This window comes from Montipora capricornis, chromosome 2 (genome assembly GCF_036669925.1).
Source record: "Montipora capricornis isolate CH-2021 chromosome 2, ASM3666992v2, whole genome shotgun sequence".
NCBI lineage: Eukaryota > Metazoa > Cnidaria > Anthozoa > Scleractinia > Acroporidae > Montipora > Montipora capricornis.
The window spans coordinates 39,459,031-39,471,691 of record NC_090884.1 but is presented as its reverse complement, the minus strand read 5'-3'; the positions used below and the strand labels follow the sequence as shown (position 1 = coordinate 39,471,691).

At 38.4% G+C, this 12,661-nt stretch overlaps 1 protein-coding gene across 1 annotated transcript in view; it reads left to right on the top strand.

The window, feature by feature from the left end:
* Positions 1-7,645: 7,645 nt before the first annotated feature.
* LOC138037289 (uncharacterized) overlaps positions 7,646-12,661 on the top strand; it is a 5,663-nt gene continuing 647 nt past the window's right edge. The window contains exons 1-6 of the mRNA XM_068883250.1: positions 7,646-8,320; positions 9,620-9,722; positions 9,845-10,003; positions 11,162-11,299; positions 11,898-11,985; positions 12,141-12,208. Coding sequence (XP_068739351.1) covers positions 7,646-8,320; positions 9,620-9,722; positions 9,845-10,003; positions 11,162-11,299; positions 11,898-11,985; positions 12,141-12,208 — 1,231 coding nt within the window. The remainder of the gene's footprint in view (positions 8,321-9,619; positions 9,723-9,844; positions 10,004-11,161; positions 11,300-11,897; positions 11,986-12,140; positions 12,209-12,661) is intronic.

Sequence of the window (12,661 nt, the reverse complement as noted above, 5' to 3'; positions counted from 1 at the left end):
CCCGTACTTGAACTTTACAATCTAAAGCCGCTTAATTCACGATCTAAAAATTCATCAACTTTGAAGTCCTTTTTCTCCAAAGTGCGGCAGTTATATTTTATATAAATTACATTTTTCGAAAGCCCTATGCATGGGCTTTGCAAATCTGCAAAGTTAAAATTGGGATCTAAAATAAAACAAACGCGAGCAGCTTCCAAATTTGGCAAAAATAGCATTCTGGATTTGCGTGATTGCGTGAAGTGTTTACTTCCGGTCTGTCGTAGGTTGCATAATAACTATCCGCTTCCATTTCAATGGACTCAAACTTCGGTTTTTGATATATATCAACTACAGCTAGCGTATTTTATCAAATTAAAGTTTCCTAGCAAAGAAACTTCCAAGAATTTCGACTCTGATACAATGAAAAAACCAGTTTATTATTTTGGAGCTAATTTACATATAAATTTTATCTTACAATTTCTAGCCTTTTGAGTTTATAAAATATACCAATAAAGCTTTTCCCTCTCTGATAAACTGGGCTAGAAATTTTCGTAAACAATAATACTTGTAGCATTCCGATATTTTTTGTCGTTAGTAATAACGCAAAAAAAAATATCGGAATGCTACAAGTATGATAGCACAGTAGATTATTGCATTCACATTAATAACATAATAATTCTCTTGTATGGCGATATTAATGAAAAGGTAAGGTTGTCAACACTGAGCTGGAAAACCTGATCATCTAACTTTAATTTTTCATTCTAAGTGAAAGAAAAAATGAAAGAGATAAATGGAACATAAAATGAAATAGTCTCTTTACTTTTCCAGTCTTCTTGCGATAACATGCAAGTGTTCATTTTTCTGTGAAATGCAGTTGTTTCTCCTTTACCATAATACACCTATTTCCAAACAGGTCAGTCATCGCCAAAGTTGACTAAAGGGAAACGCGAAAATCCAATCTAACAAGGCGACATAAATGAAAATAAATGACCTGTCGCATTGATATCGCCTTTGTCCTTTACCAACCACTAACTTTTTTAAATAGTTGTGTTCAAACTAAAGACTAAGATCTTTTGCAGGAGCATGCACGTAAGAACTCTTCGATTGGTTCTATGTATGTTCTTTTTCTTTTCTTCGACCATTATTTCCAGAGATTCGCAAATGCTTTGCAACTGCACTACCTTGAGGCTATTCAGCTCCCCATCACGAGACAAATGGCACAGATTTTTCCCCCCAGCTGTAACAGGATGGCTGGGCGCATTCATGTCTTGAGAAACAGCATTTCTAAGGCTTTCTAATGACTCCTCAGCTTCCAAAGCTTCTATATCTTCATCTAGTAGCTCTATTTCCTCCCCGTTCGATTGTTGTTGCTTGCGTTTGGTGGACAGACGCGAGAAAAAACCTTTGATTTGTTTTGCTCTCCTCCATTCCTCTGGCTTGAAAAGAGGCTTTCCATTGCTGTCCTTAGCTTGTTTCATTTCTCTCGAAACTTGGGCTGGATCTGCTTTGAGGCCTGTTTCCGCACCTAAGTCAAAATGTTCGATGAGAAAAACCTTGGCCTTCTTTCCCATTTTTGTCCACGTCCTTGTTGTCTTTAGCGCCCATCCAATTGTCTGTTCATTTTCCGCGCTCTCGATCTCATCTTGCTCTTGGCTTTGCCGCGGCTGGACAGTCTTTTCAGTTCTTCCAACAAATTTTACTCCAGTTACCTTGTCAGCCCACCTTTTCCTTACAGAATCATACATGGATTCTTTCTCGGTTTTCCTTAGGTGCTTCCCTGTGTCCATGTGTTCTTCTGCCTCTGCTCTGGTCTTGAAAGTTAAAATGCAATCATTTTCATTGCATGAGTAGATGTCATGCTTGTTAACCGAGTCTTCCGCTTGTCGTACAGCTACTGAACCGAGCTCTCTGGTTCGGGAACTAAACTGCTGGATAATCTCTAATCCAGTTTCCTGTTGAGGCTGAACTTTAAGATCCTCGTACTTGATTAGACGTCCTGTTCCGATCTTGAAACTTCGCCACGCTCGAATTCCATTTTTCTCGTAAGAGAAATTGTTCAAAAGACTTATCCCTGGAATCTTGTTATCTCCTCCATTATCTCTCAGGGGATTTACTTTCGCCACAGCAGCTCGACATCCTTTTAGGCCACCATGTGACTCGAGGGCTTCTTTCATATTCTCGGCAGTAGTTACATCGTGCTTTTCGTTTACCCACCTTCGGATATGACCTTTCATTGGGGCAATCTTGCGGTCGCATATGTCTTTTCCTGCCTGAGGATCCGAGAAGTCGTATCTCAATGGGGTGATACCGGTTCTCTTTCCAATATATGGTAGGCTCAGAAGGAGAGGACCATTGTGGTAGCACGAAGCATTATCCGAGCGAATGTAAGCTTTTTTGATGGAAGGATAATCTCGTCTGACAGCAAGAAACAGGTTTTTCGACGATGGAGATTACTGAAAAGGCATCTTGAACACAGACATCAAAGAGATGCACATAGCACTCAACGTTGTATTCTCCATCCCTTTTGGTGATCAATGCAGACACGTGCCAACTTCTTCCCTTCTTACCGTAGAAGTCGCTCATTCGCTCTCGATACTGCAGGGGCAAGAACTTCATAGCCCAGTCCATAATGATAAGGCAGACTTCTTCAGTAAGATTGGAGAGGGCTTCTTGCTTTGCTTGGTCTTGATTGATGAGTCGCAGTAAATGTGACTTCCAGGCTCTGATGGATCTGATACATTCTGCTACTTCAAATCTCTTGACTGCTCGTTGCTCTTCTGTAATGTCGACAGCCTGGACTTTTTCAGTGATTTCTTGTAGTACGTTCTTCAGGGAGTCACATCTTTCGCAAATTACATCATGGTTGTGTTGACAGTCACTTGACCATTCAACAAAATCTGAATCGCTGAGGGCATAATTTATGCAATGATCTTTACAGTGCTCGCCAGTGCCTACATGCGATTTATAGTAAGCTTTTAAGTACCTTTTCCCCTCTACCAGTTGTTTGTGGACTTCTTTACCCCATTGTTCACCAGCTCCACTTTCTACGAGGGTATCAACGACTTTGGAGACATTATCAAAAGCCTCAGCCCCATCTGCAGTCAGGTTGTCTAGCCCTTGGAGAGACTTTTGCATGGATGCAGAACAAACTTGAAGCATCTTCCACAGCGATCGATCACTAGCTGGCTGAAACTGCTGGAATACGCAGTGACATTTGTACTGAGAAATAATTCTTGATGGTATCATTGTTCTTATGACTGCTGGAATAAGAATATTTTCTCCGGAGTCGAGCTTCATGGTTTTTGTTCCAAACGCCACGTCTTGAATGAATTCTGGTTGCGAAATGTATTCTATGAAGTGATCTATTTTTGCTTGATCAATTCGTTGACGGAAGAGAGGTTGAGTAGACACAGGTTGGCCCTTTCCTGTCTCGGTGGCATGCAGACGCGCTTGGTCGATTCTCCACTTTGACAAGCCTGGTATTAACTCTTGGAGTCCAGTTCTTGTGAAGTCGTTAGCAAAAAGAGACAAAATTTGCCGCTTGATTTGCCATGACGCAGCTTGGTCGTATGCTTTAACTAGGACATTTACTAATCCTTCACTTCCATCAAAGTGAAGCCTGTTGGCTCTACCCATTGGTTCGATTCCAGGGAGTGGTCCTGGTTTGATAGAGTTCCACAACTCTTCTTCCTGACCAGGACTGATAATCGATAGCGTCGTTGATATCATCTCCTTGGCTTTTCTTGAATAATATTTTTTTTGAGTACTGGAGATGTCGTCCCATGAAGTGTTTAAGGTTGACAATAGAGGGCTGACACGGCCACCACTCAGCTCTGAGATAGTTTCGTTCAAAGTGTGTCTCTTCTGCTGCTGCAGCTCCATTTCGTCTTCCCAGACACTAACTTCCTGTTCAGGTACAGTACTCTGTGATGACTGAGAGGATGTTGTTTCAGTCTCGTATTCGATTTGAGCAGATGCAGGAGTACTCGGCTGGCGGAGATCATCAAAGTGAACACGAGCAGATGACGAGGTAGCTGGCTGGTGACGGTCATCGGACTGAGCATATGAAGATGAGGTACTAGGCTGGTTGAGATCAACGAACTGAGCTTGCGCACATGAGGTATTAGGCTGGCTGAGATCATCAAATTGGACAGGCGCAGATGATGAACTTGGACGGTGTTGGGCATCAGCCTCAAATGATGACAAGTATAGGGGTGTTTCTTGCTCTTCTTCAAGTGATACCTATGACATGGAAAGAGATGAAATGAATGAAAACCAACCCAAGCAACTGGCAAAGGTCCGAATAGGAAAAAAGTATAAAGGAAAGAGTTTGCCAAAAATAAGGTGAACAAAGTCATAGAATGGTATAAAATCAAAAAAAGTGTATAAATGAAATGATAAAGAACAACAGTAGAAACCATCTGGGTAGCTCAAAATTAACACAAAATTGCATTTAAATATTGTGGACGGATTGATTGTTTATGTAACTTTTAACGAGAAAAACGAAAATACTCACAACTTCAACCTTATCCTGTTGCTGTTTTTCTCCTCGTCTCTTGTGATGCACATGTCGGCAAGTTTCACAAATAGCTGGAGGAATAATAAAAGGTTAAAAGGCGAGGTTTTGTGTTTGTTCAATTACTAGGATTTTAGCCAGTGAGATAAAGGAAAGTCTGTGATAATAAAAAAGAAGAACAAGGATTTACAAAATAGGTAAAGTAAAAAAGCGAATTAAAAAAAATATTTGAATTCGTATACACCTTGTTGCAAGAAGGTTCTCATACAAAAATAAAAATAAGAAATAAAGTATAAATTTAAAGTATTAAGTTTATTTTTTTTGGTGTAGGGGAGCTGGTGGGATTTGGAGTGTACTTTTGAAATTGTATGACCCCCCCCCCCCAATTTTTCGCATGGCCCCTTCCCCGTTCAAGCCAATTTTTTCGAGAGTGACCCCCCCATCCCCCTAGCCCCACCGACCCCCCTCGCGGATAGAAAACGAACTGTCCCTTAGAGATGAAGAATTCTATATAAACGCGAACGGTTTCCTGAATAAATCTTTTTATGGCGATAACAAAGGTCAATAAATTCCCATTTTTGGTGGCTTATTCTTCAATGACAACCATTTTGCAATTAGCTCTATAAATTGAATGATTTAATCACCGTGATAGACAAAGGTAATGAATCGTAACTATGACTAGACAGAAACAAATTGCTTGATAATAAGATGAAAATTAGAATGAAAATATGAGCGAGAGTGAGAATGAAATTCAGGAAATAAAAAAATCACAATGAGAAGGATCGGGAAAATGAAAACAAATAGAAAACAAGCATTTTGTTCTTTAACCCCTTCCCCCCAATTCCCTCTTTTTGTAAGATTTAGCAATTGGGCTCACTTCTTCAAATACCCCGTCCCTGGTTTTTCAGTCCCTCTCCCCAGCCTCTTCCGATTATTATACACAGTCCCTAAACACTGCACTTTTCCAGCAGAGACCCAAGGAAACCCAAGAAGAAAGTATTTACTGTAGATTGACATCAATTATTATAAGCAATAACTTACCAGAACCAATCGGGACGACAGTATTGAATAGTTGATGAATTTCTGCAGACATCAAGGCATTTACTCTTCGATGGACTTCCAACTGTTTTCGCTGACCTTTATGACATGGGTAGCAGCAAACACGACTTTTTCGACCTTGCCAATCAGTGGTCAGATTTTTACGATGCTTCGGGCAAATGGTCATTAATTCAGTTTGAGCAGGGTTGAGATCGAACAGTCCTGCACGATTTAAAATGAGATCTTTCTCGGATAATCCTGTCTTTCCTCGTCCTCTTTTACTGGTCAAATAAAGACCGGTTAGATGAAACGTCATATCCTGGGTACATGCTGACAAAGGAACAAGGGCAGATCCTGACCCAGACGTACTGCACGGTGAATCCTGCGATGCGAACGAGCAGCTCACATTTTCAGCCATTACTCCATAAATGCAAGACGTCAAATGAATGTTGCACAATCACGTCCAGACTATTACCGTATTTGCGCATTAGGCGGCTACCTGTCGAATTACGCAAGATGACCATACACAAGCACCTCTGAGTAAAAAATTTCGGCATTTCTCGATCGCCCTATAGGAAAAACCTAGAAGTCTATTTGCAAATTTTTAATTCAACCATTGAATTACAATCTTTTTTTAGCAAAGTATTGCTTAAGAAGAGAAAAATAAATAAACACTCCAGTTGATTGCGTTACGTTATTAATGTGCATGAAATCGAATACAACCTTTTTAATCTTTGCGCAATAATAATTGTTGCATTCCGATATTTTTTTCTGCGTTATTTAAGAACATTTCTAGTTTATCAGAGAGGGAAAAGCTTTATTGGTATATTTTATAAACTCAAAAGGCTAGAAATAGAAAGATAAAATTTATATGTAAATTAGCTCCAAAATAATAAATTGGTTTTTTCATTGTATCAGAGTCGAAATTCTTGGAAGTTTCTTTGCTAGGAAACTTTAATTTGATAAAATACGCTAGCTGTAGTTGATATATATATCAAAAACCGAAGTTTGAGTCCATTGAAATGGAAGCGGATAGTTATTATGCAACCTACGACAGACCGGAAGTAAACACTTCACGCAATCACGCAAATCCAGAATGCTATTTTTGCCAAATTTGGAAGCTGCTCGCGTTTGTTTTATTTTAGATCCCAATTTTAACTTTGCAGATTTGCAAAGCCCATGCATAGGGCTTTCGAAAAATGTAATTTATATAAAAAATAACTGCCGCACTTTGGAGAAAAAGGACTTCAAAGTTGATGAATTTTTAGATCGTGAATTAAGCGGCTTTAGATTGTAAAGTTCAAGTACGGGTCAAAATTTCAAAACTCGCCAGATTTGTCTCAAAACTTCAGAAATTCTAGCTCACTAGATGAATTTTCCGAGTAATATATTAAAACTTAAAAAGAGAAAACGATTTTTTGTTTGGAGCAGCTGAAGTTTGGCCTTAGATTTTAATGTCTCCGATGCCGATCACGGGCCAAAACCGAGGGGGGTGGTCTATCTCTACAGAAAAAGTCTCAAGAAAACTTTAAATACCACAGTTCATCATCCAATCGGATAGTCCTTTATTGCTGAAAATTTGGTGGAAATCGGCGGACCCCCATCTTTTGCCCCCGCCCGGTTTTCTCGGACAATCACTCTTAATGCTTTTTCAAATTGTCTGTCCACTAATTCCTTGCTGTAATTTTGTGAGCACAGATATCCTTTATATTCTTCACATCTCTTGTTCAAAAACTGGTCTGTAGAACAATTGCGTTTAATTCGAAGAGCCACCCCATAGGGAATTGCACGCATACAATGTGATGGGTGCGAACTCGAAAAAGGTAAATAAAGATGACTGTCGGTTGGCTTAGCATAAATATCAGTGATTATAAACCCATCTTGGAGGTGCAAAGTAAGATCTAGAACGTTGAGGCTACTCTCCGAATATACCAGTTCAAACTTGATGGTGGGATAGAGTGAATTAATATACTCCGCAAATTCTAGCAATTTCGTCAAACCAAGAGTCCAAAGATCAAACACATCATCTCTATACCTCCACCAAAGCATAGGCTTGCTTGCACCTCCGGGAACGGAGTCGTAGTTCTTGACAAGGTAGTTTACAATAAAGCTATGGTTGATTTGTTGAGTGACAATTCTAAATTTAAAAAATTGGAATCTGATCTCACTCTACGCAGGGAAGGTCAGTTACAGCGGTTTTTACGTAAACTTAAGAAAAACGGCCTCTTAGATTGTAACATCTATCGTGAAATTTATCCTACTGGTTCCCAACCAGCTAGGTTATATGGTCTACCTAAATTGCATAAAGTCAAAGATCCCAAAACTATCACACCTCCTTTCAGACCCATTGTGTCATCTATAGGCACTTACAATTACAACTTAGCTAAGTATCTTTGTTCTTTGCTTAAACCCCACATATCCTCAGAGTTTTGTGCAACAGATACGTTTTCTTTTGTCCAAGAGATTCAACAGTTTGATTTCAGCGACAAGTTTCTAGTTTCCTATGATGTCACTAGCCTTTTTACAAATATCCCTTTATCTGAGACGATTGATTTAGCTGTCAACGCCATAATTGATGGTAACATGAATCCTGACCTAAAACTAAGTAAAGTTCATCTTAAACAACTCTTCAATTTTGCTACTAGCCACACTCATTTTTTATTCAATGGTTGCTTTTACGATCAAATAGATGGAGTGGCAATGGGTTCACCTTTAGCCCCTGTATTAGCCAATTTCTTCATGGGTCACTATGAAAGGCTTTGGTTGGAAAAATACACCGGTACCCAAGTATTATATTATCGCAGATACGTAGATGACATTATTTGTTGTTTTCAAAATTCTCATGATGCAGATATGTTTTTTCAATACCTTAACAAATGGAAACAGAAACACATGGCAAATTGCCTTTCTTAGATGTATTATTATCCAAGCAGATATCAAGTAACAATGAATGTTCTTGTATCACTTATGTTTTTCGAAAACAGACTTACACTGGTCTACTTACAAATTATTTCGGTTTTACTCCCTTTCAGTACAAATTAGGGTTAATTAAAACTCTCATCGACAGGGCATATAAAATTAACAACACTACTCAGGGTTTTCAAAACGATATCAATACTCTAACTACTATTTTGAAACGTAATATGTTTCCCAGTTGGCTAATTGACAAGTCCGTTCAAGGTTATCTTAGAAATGTTACTACAAAAGAAGCCCCTAAACATGATGTATCCAACTACCATTTTTACAAACTACCTTACATCGGTTTCTATTCAACTTATACCAGAAAGAAAATTTCATCTATTATTAACAAGCATTGCAAGGATTTAAATGTTAAAGTAATTTTCTCTCCATTCAAACTGTGCAACATTTTTAGTCCAAAGGATTTCATTCCGGATTCTTTCAAATCACGTGTTGTATACAAATTTACTTGTGCGGGCTGTGGTGCTCGCTACGTTGGTGAAACCAACAGGCATTTCTACACACGTGTAAATGAGCACCTTTTCCGGGACAAAAATTCTCATATTTTCAAGCATCTTAGTTCTTCTAAAAATTGTCACGATAATTGCGATGTTTCTTGCTTCAAAATTATTGATAATGCTACTTCTTTCTATCAACTCAAAATCAAGGAGAGCTTCCATATTGAGCGGTTGAAACCCGAACTCAACAAACAAGTTGATCATGTCAGTTTAGCATTACACTTTTAAACTTTTACCGTTAAGTCAGTTGTGTTCTCTATAATATTGTTGGTTCGTTTGAATTTTACGTACTTGTAACGAACATTTAATCTACAAAGAATCATTGTATTGATAGTTATATATATATACGATTTATCTTGTAAAAAAAATTTAATGTTACACTCTCTATGGCTGAAGATGATGTTTGAAACATCGAAACATGTTCCGAAAATTCAAAAGTGTGGTTGTATTTTTTAAAATATTAGTAACACTTGTGCTATCCAGACCACATAGAGATTTACATTTAAAAACAAAAAATGAATAAAGACTTTATCGTTTCGGGTAGTGCCAGTGTATAGCAGCATTTAACCTTAAACATGCATTAGTAACGAGAAAAGTATTTTTATTTCAGGATCTCATAGGACAGATCTTTAGCGGAAAGCTGAAAGAAAAGATGACACTTGACTCTTCTTTAACGGGTGAAGTAACTTTGGAACAAGTCAGTGACATTCCAGGTAGATGATCGTGAAAGTCTCAACACGCACATTATTGTTGCACATCAATTTCAAATTAATGTGGCACAACCAAACGCCGATATTATGTAGATATCATATTGATTCTGTTACCTGGTTCACAGGAAATGATGCTGACGGTGAGAGTCCAGTATATTCTATCGGTCTAACCGAAACTTTAAATGACATAACACTTCGAGACTTGCTGTCCAAAAAATTGTTGAAAACCCGTTCGGCAATTCCTTTCAACGAATGGAACGATGAATGGAAGAAGAAATATCCAGGTAAAATTTTTATTTCTTTTTGTTGTTTTCGTGTTGATTAAAGGGATGGCGAATGGTAAAAGTGAGACTGTGCGAGACGGTGATCCCTACGATGTCTCAGAATTCCTTAATCTTGACAGAAAAGTCATATCGGGTCTCTGAGACGCCGTTGAAAAACAAATCGGGATCACTTCTATGTATTACTTCTATGTATCACTCTGTATCACTCGTACGGTACTTTTTAACTCTGCTTCCAGAAGGTGAAGCTGACGCACAATGCCATAAAATGAATTATTTTGACCCTGCCCCCCAAGTTACTATGTTGGCCCTGGAAAGAGGAACAGGATCAACAGATAAAAAGGTATTCTATTACACTATTTCCATTATGATAAGGATATCTTTTTATAAAAATATCATGGAGGCTCAGACTAGGCTAATTCGACAAGTACATCTTGCAAAAACTGACCCGGGACTTTTAATAAGTGGCGAATACAGCCTGGTCATAAAAAACATGCATTTGTATGAAATAAATTGCTTCTGAATATCTGCTCTTCTGCGAAATTAAAATATTCTTGTTTGTGACCCCCCTTTGTATTTGAACAGGACAATCGACCTGTAAAAATACCAAACATAATACCAGAGGCTGACTTCACACACCCAGAGGATGAGTGTATCCACTCTATGCATTCAGGCGGAGGGGGCAGTCTCTTCCTATTTGGAGTGATCATGCACTCAGAAGTGAGAAACCACTATTATTCAATGGTTGGAGTAAACGACACTTCATGGTAAGCACAATATACTGTTGCGGGTGTAACAATACAGTATTTGTTACATTTGAACGGTAATAAGGTAATTTGTGACAAATACGTCGAAGCAGCTTTTCAAATCGAACATAACTAACAATGCGTTGTTGACCAAGCGATGGCTGGCTATATATATTCCCTTCGCGCCTTTCTCGACCGAGATGTGGTTCATGTAAAGGATTGCACAAAAGTAAACAAACATCTCTAACAAACGCTTAGTCAATGGAAACTTAATCAGTTACGTTAAATTATTTACATTTATTTACAGTTATTGTAAAACAATAGTTTTGATATGTCGATAGGCGGTAGGAATTTCTACTTGCACTTGTCTTTAGCTTAATTCAAGAACATTAGCATTATTTCTTTCATTTCTCAGTCAGAAAGGCAGAATTTAACAATTTTCTTTTTCTCATGATGTGTAGGATAGTGCATGATGATTTGAGCACCTATCAATGGGACATGACGGATGATTTGCTCAAAGATCTCGGCGGAAAAGATCGCAAGGACTCCTCCAGTATCCTTTTTTGCAAACGTTAATAAACAGAGTATACAATATCACGCATAGAGACATCGATAGCGAATAATCTAACTGTTTTAGTGAAAATTGACTAGGCAGTCAATACTTTCTCAAAATCCTCTTCACAGACACTTCGAAAACGCAAAGTATCGACCATCATTTCGACATCAGGCACATAGTGCCATGCTAACTATTCACTATCTATTTAACAATTAGCTCGAGATTTCTATGGCTCGTGAGGGTGTCAGTAGCCCGAGTCAAATATCACGCATAGAAATTGAGAGCTAATAATAATGATTACCCTAGACAACTAACTCTGGCATTCCAGAAGGTGTCGTGGGGACGCTGTGCACGAAGTGCAATCGGGATTGCGAATAAATCAAGTGACAAATAGCTGGACCAGTCGTCACAGTGAATTAAGCGAAGCTGTACGTTTCCAGTAATATATCTTCTACCCTATTTCACTTCTTGTCATGCATTTTATAGCAACGGTCCGAAGGCAAAAGACCACTGTACAAAACACTGCTTCCATATGTCGGTAGCTCTTTTACCCATAAATTGATAGAGTAAAGAACCTTAACTTATCCGTGTACAGTTACATTCATCTACATTAAAGACCGTGATCTTTCTGTTGCAAAACCACCTCTACCAGACAAAGTGGAGCAGAGGGACATTCTTCAAAGGTAGGTTTGCATTGTTTAGGCTCATAGAAGAAGGTTACTGTCCGTGACTTGGAAACATACGTCAAACGTAAGAAAGAAAGACGTTGAACGTAACAGAACTTATTTCATGAGACCGTTAACAGACACTTTATTTTTGCGACCTTGTTATTTCCTAGGTTGGGTTCTAGGCAATGCAAAAAGACTACCGCTGACTGTGTTGTCATAGATGATGATCAGGATAAAGGTTAGTTCAAATCAGAGATTTAGAAATGAATGCTTCCATTCTCATCCGTATAACCTTTTTGCACAGAGGTATTTCAGTACGAGTCTGAAGTGCATGGATGGCATTATTGTTGACGGATAAGTTTTCAACATTTTTTGCCGGTTTTAGTGTTTAATTTTCGGTGCTATATTCACCGACCCTCTGCATCGCCAACAATGCAAACAAAAGCTCGCTTTTACTAGAAAGAAGAACGAAAGAAAGGGCACTCGACTAATCGAAACTTATGAAAATTAAGTATCCCTAAATAGTCAGTCTAAAGGAAGTAAAGAGACAAATTCCTCACTAGCAGCCTGGAATATTTGAACATGAAGTTAAACTATTTTATTATCAATGAATTAGGATTTGGAATTTCTGTGTTTCAGTTGACTACCAGCAAATTTTTCACGACATGGAAGAGTCGACACGTTCATTTGT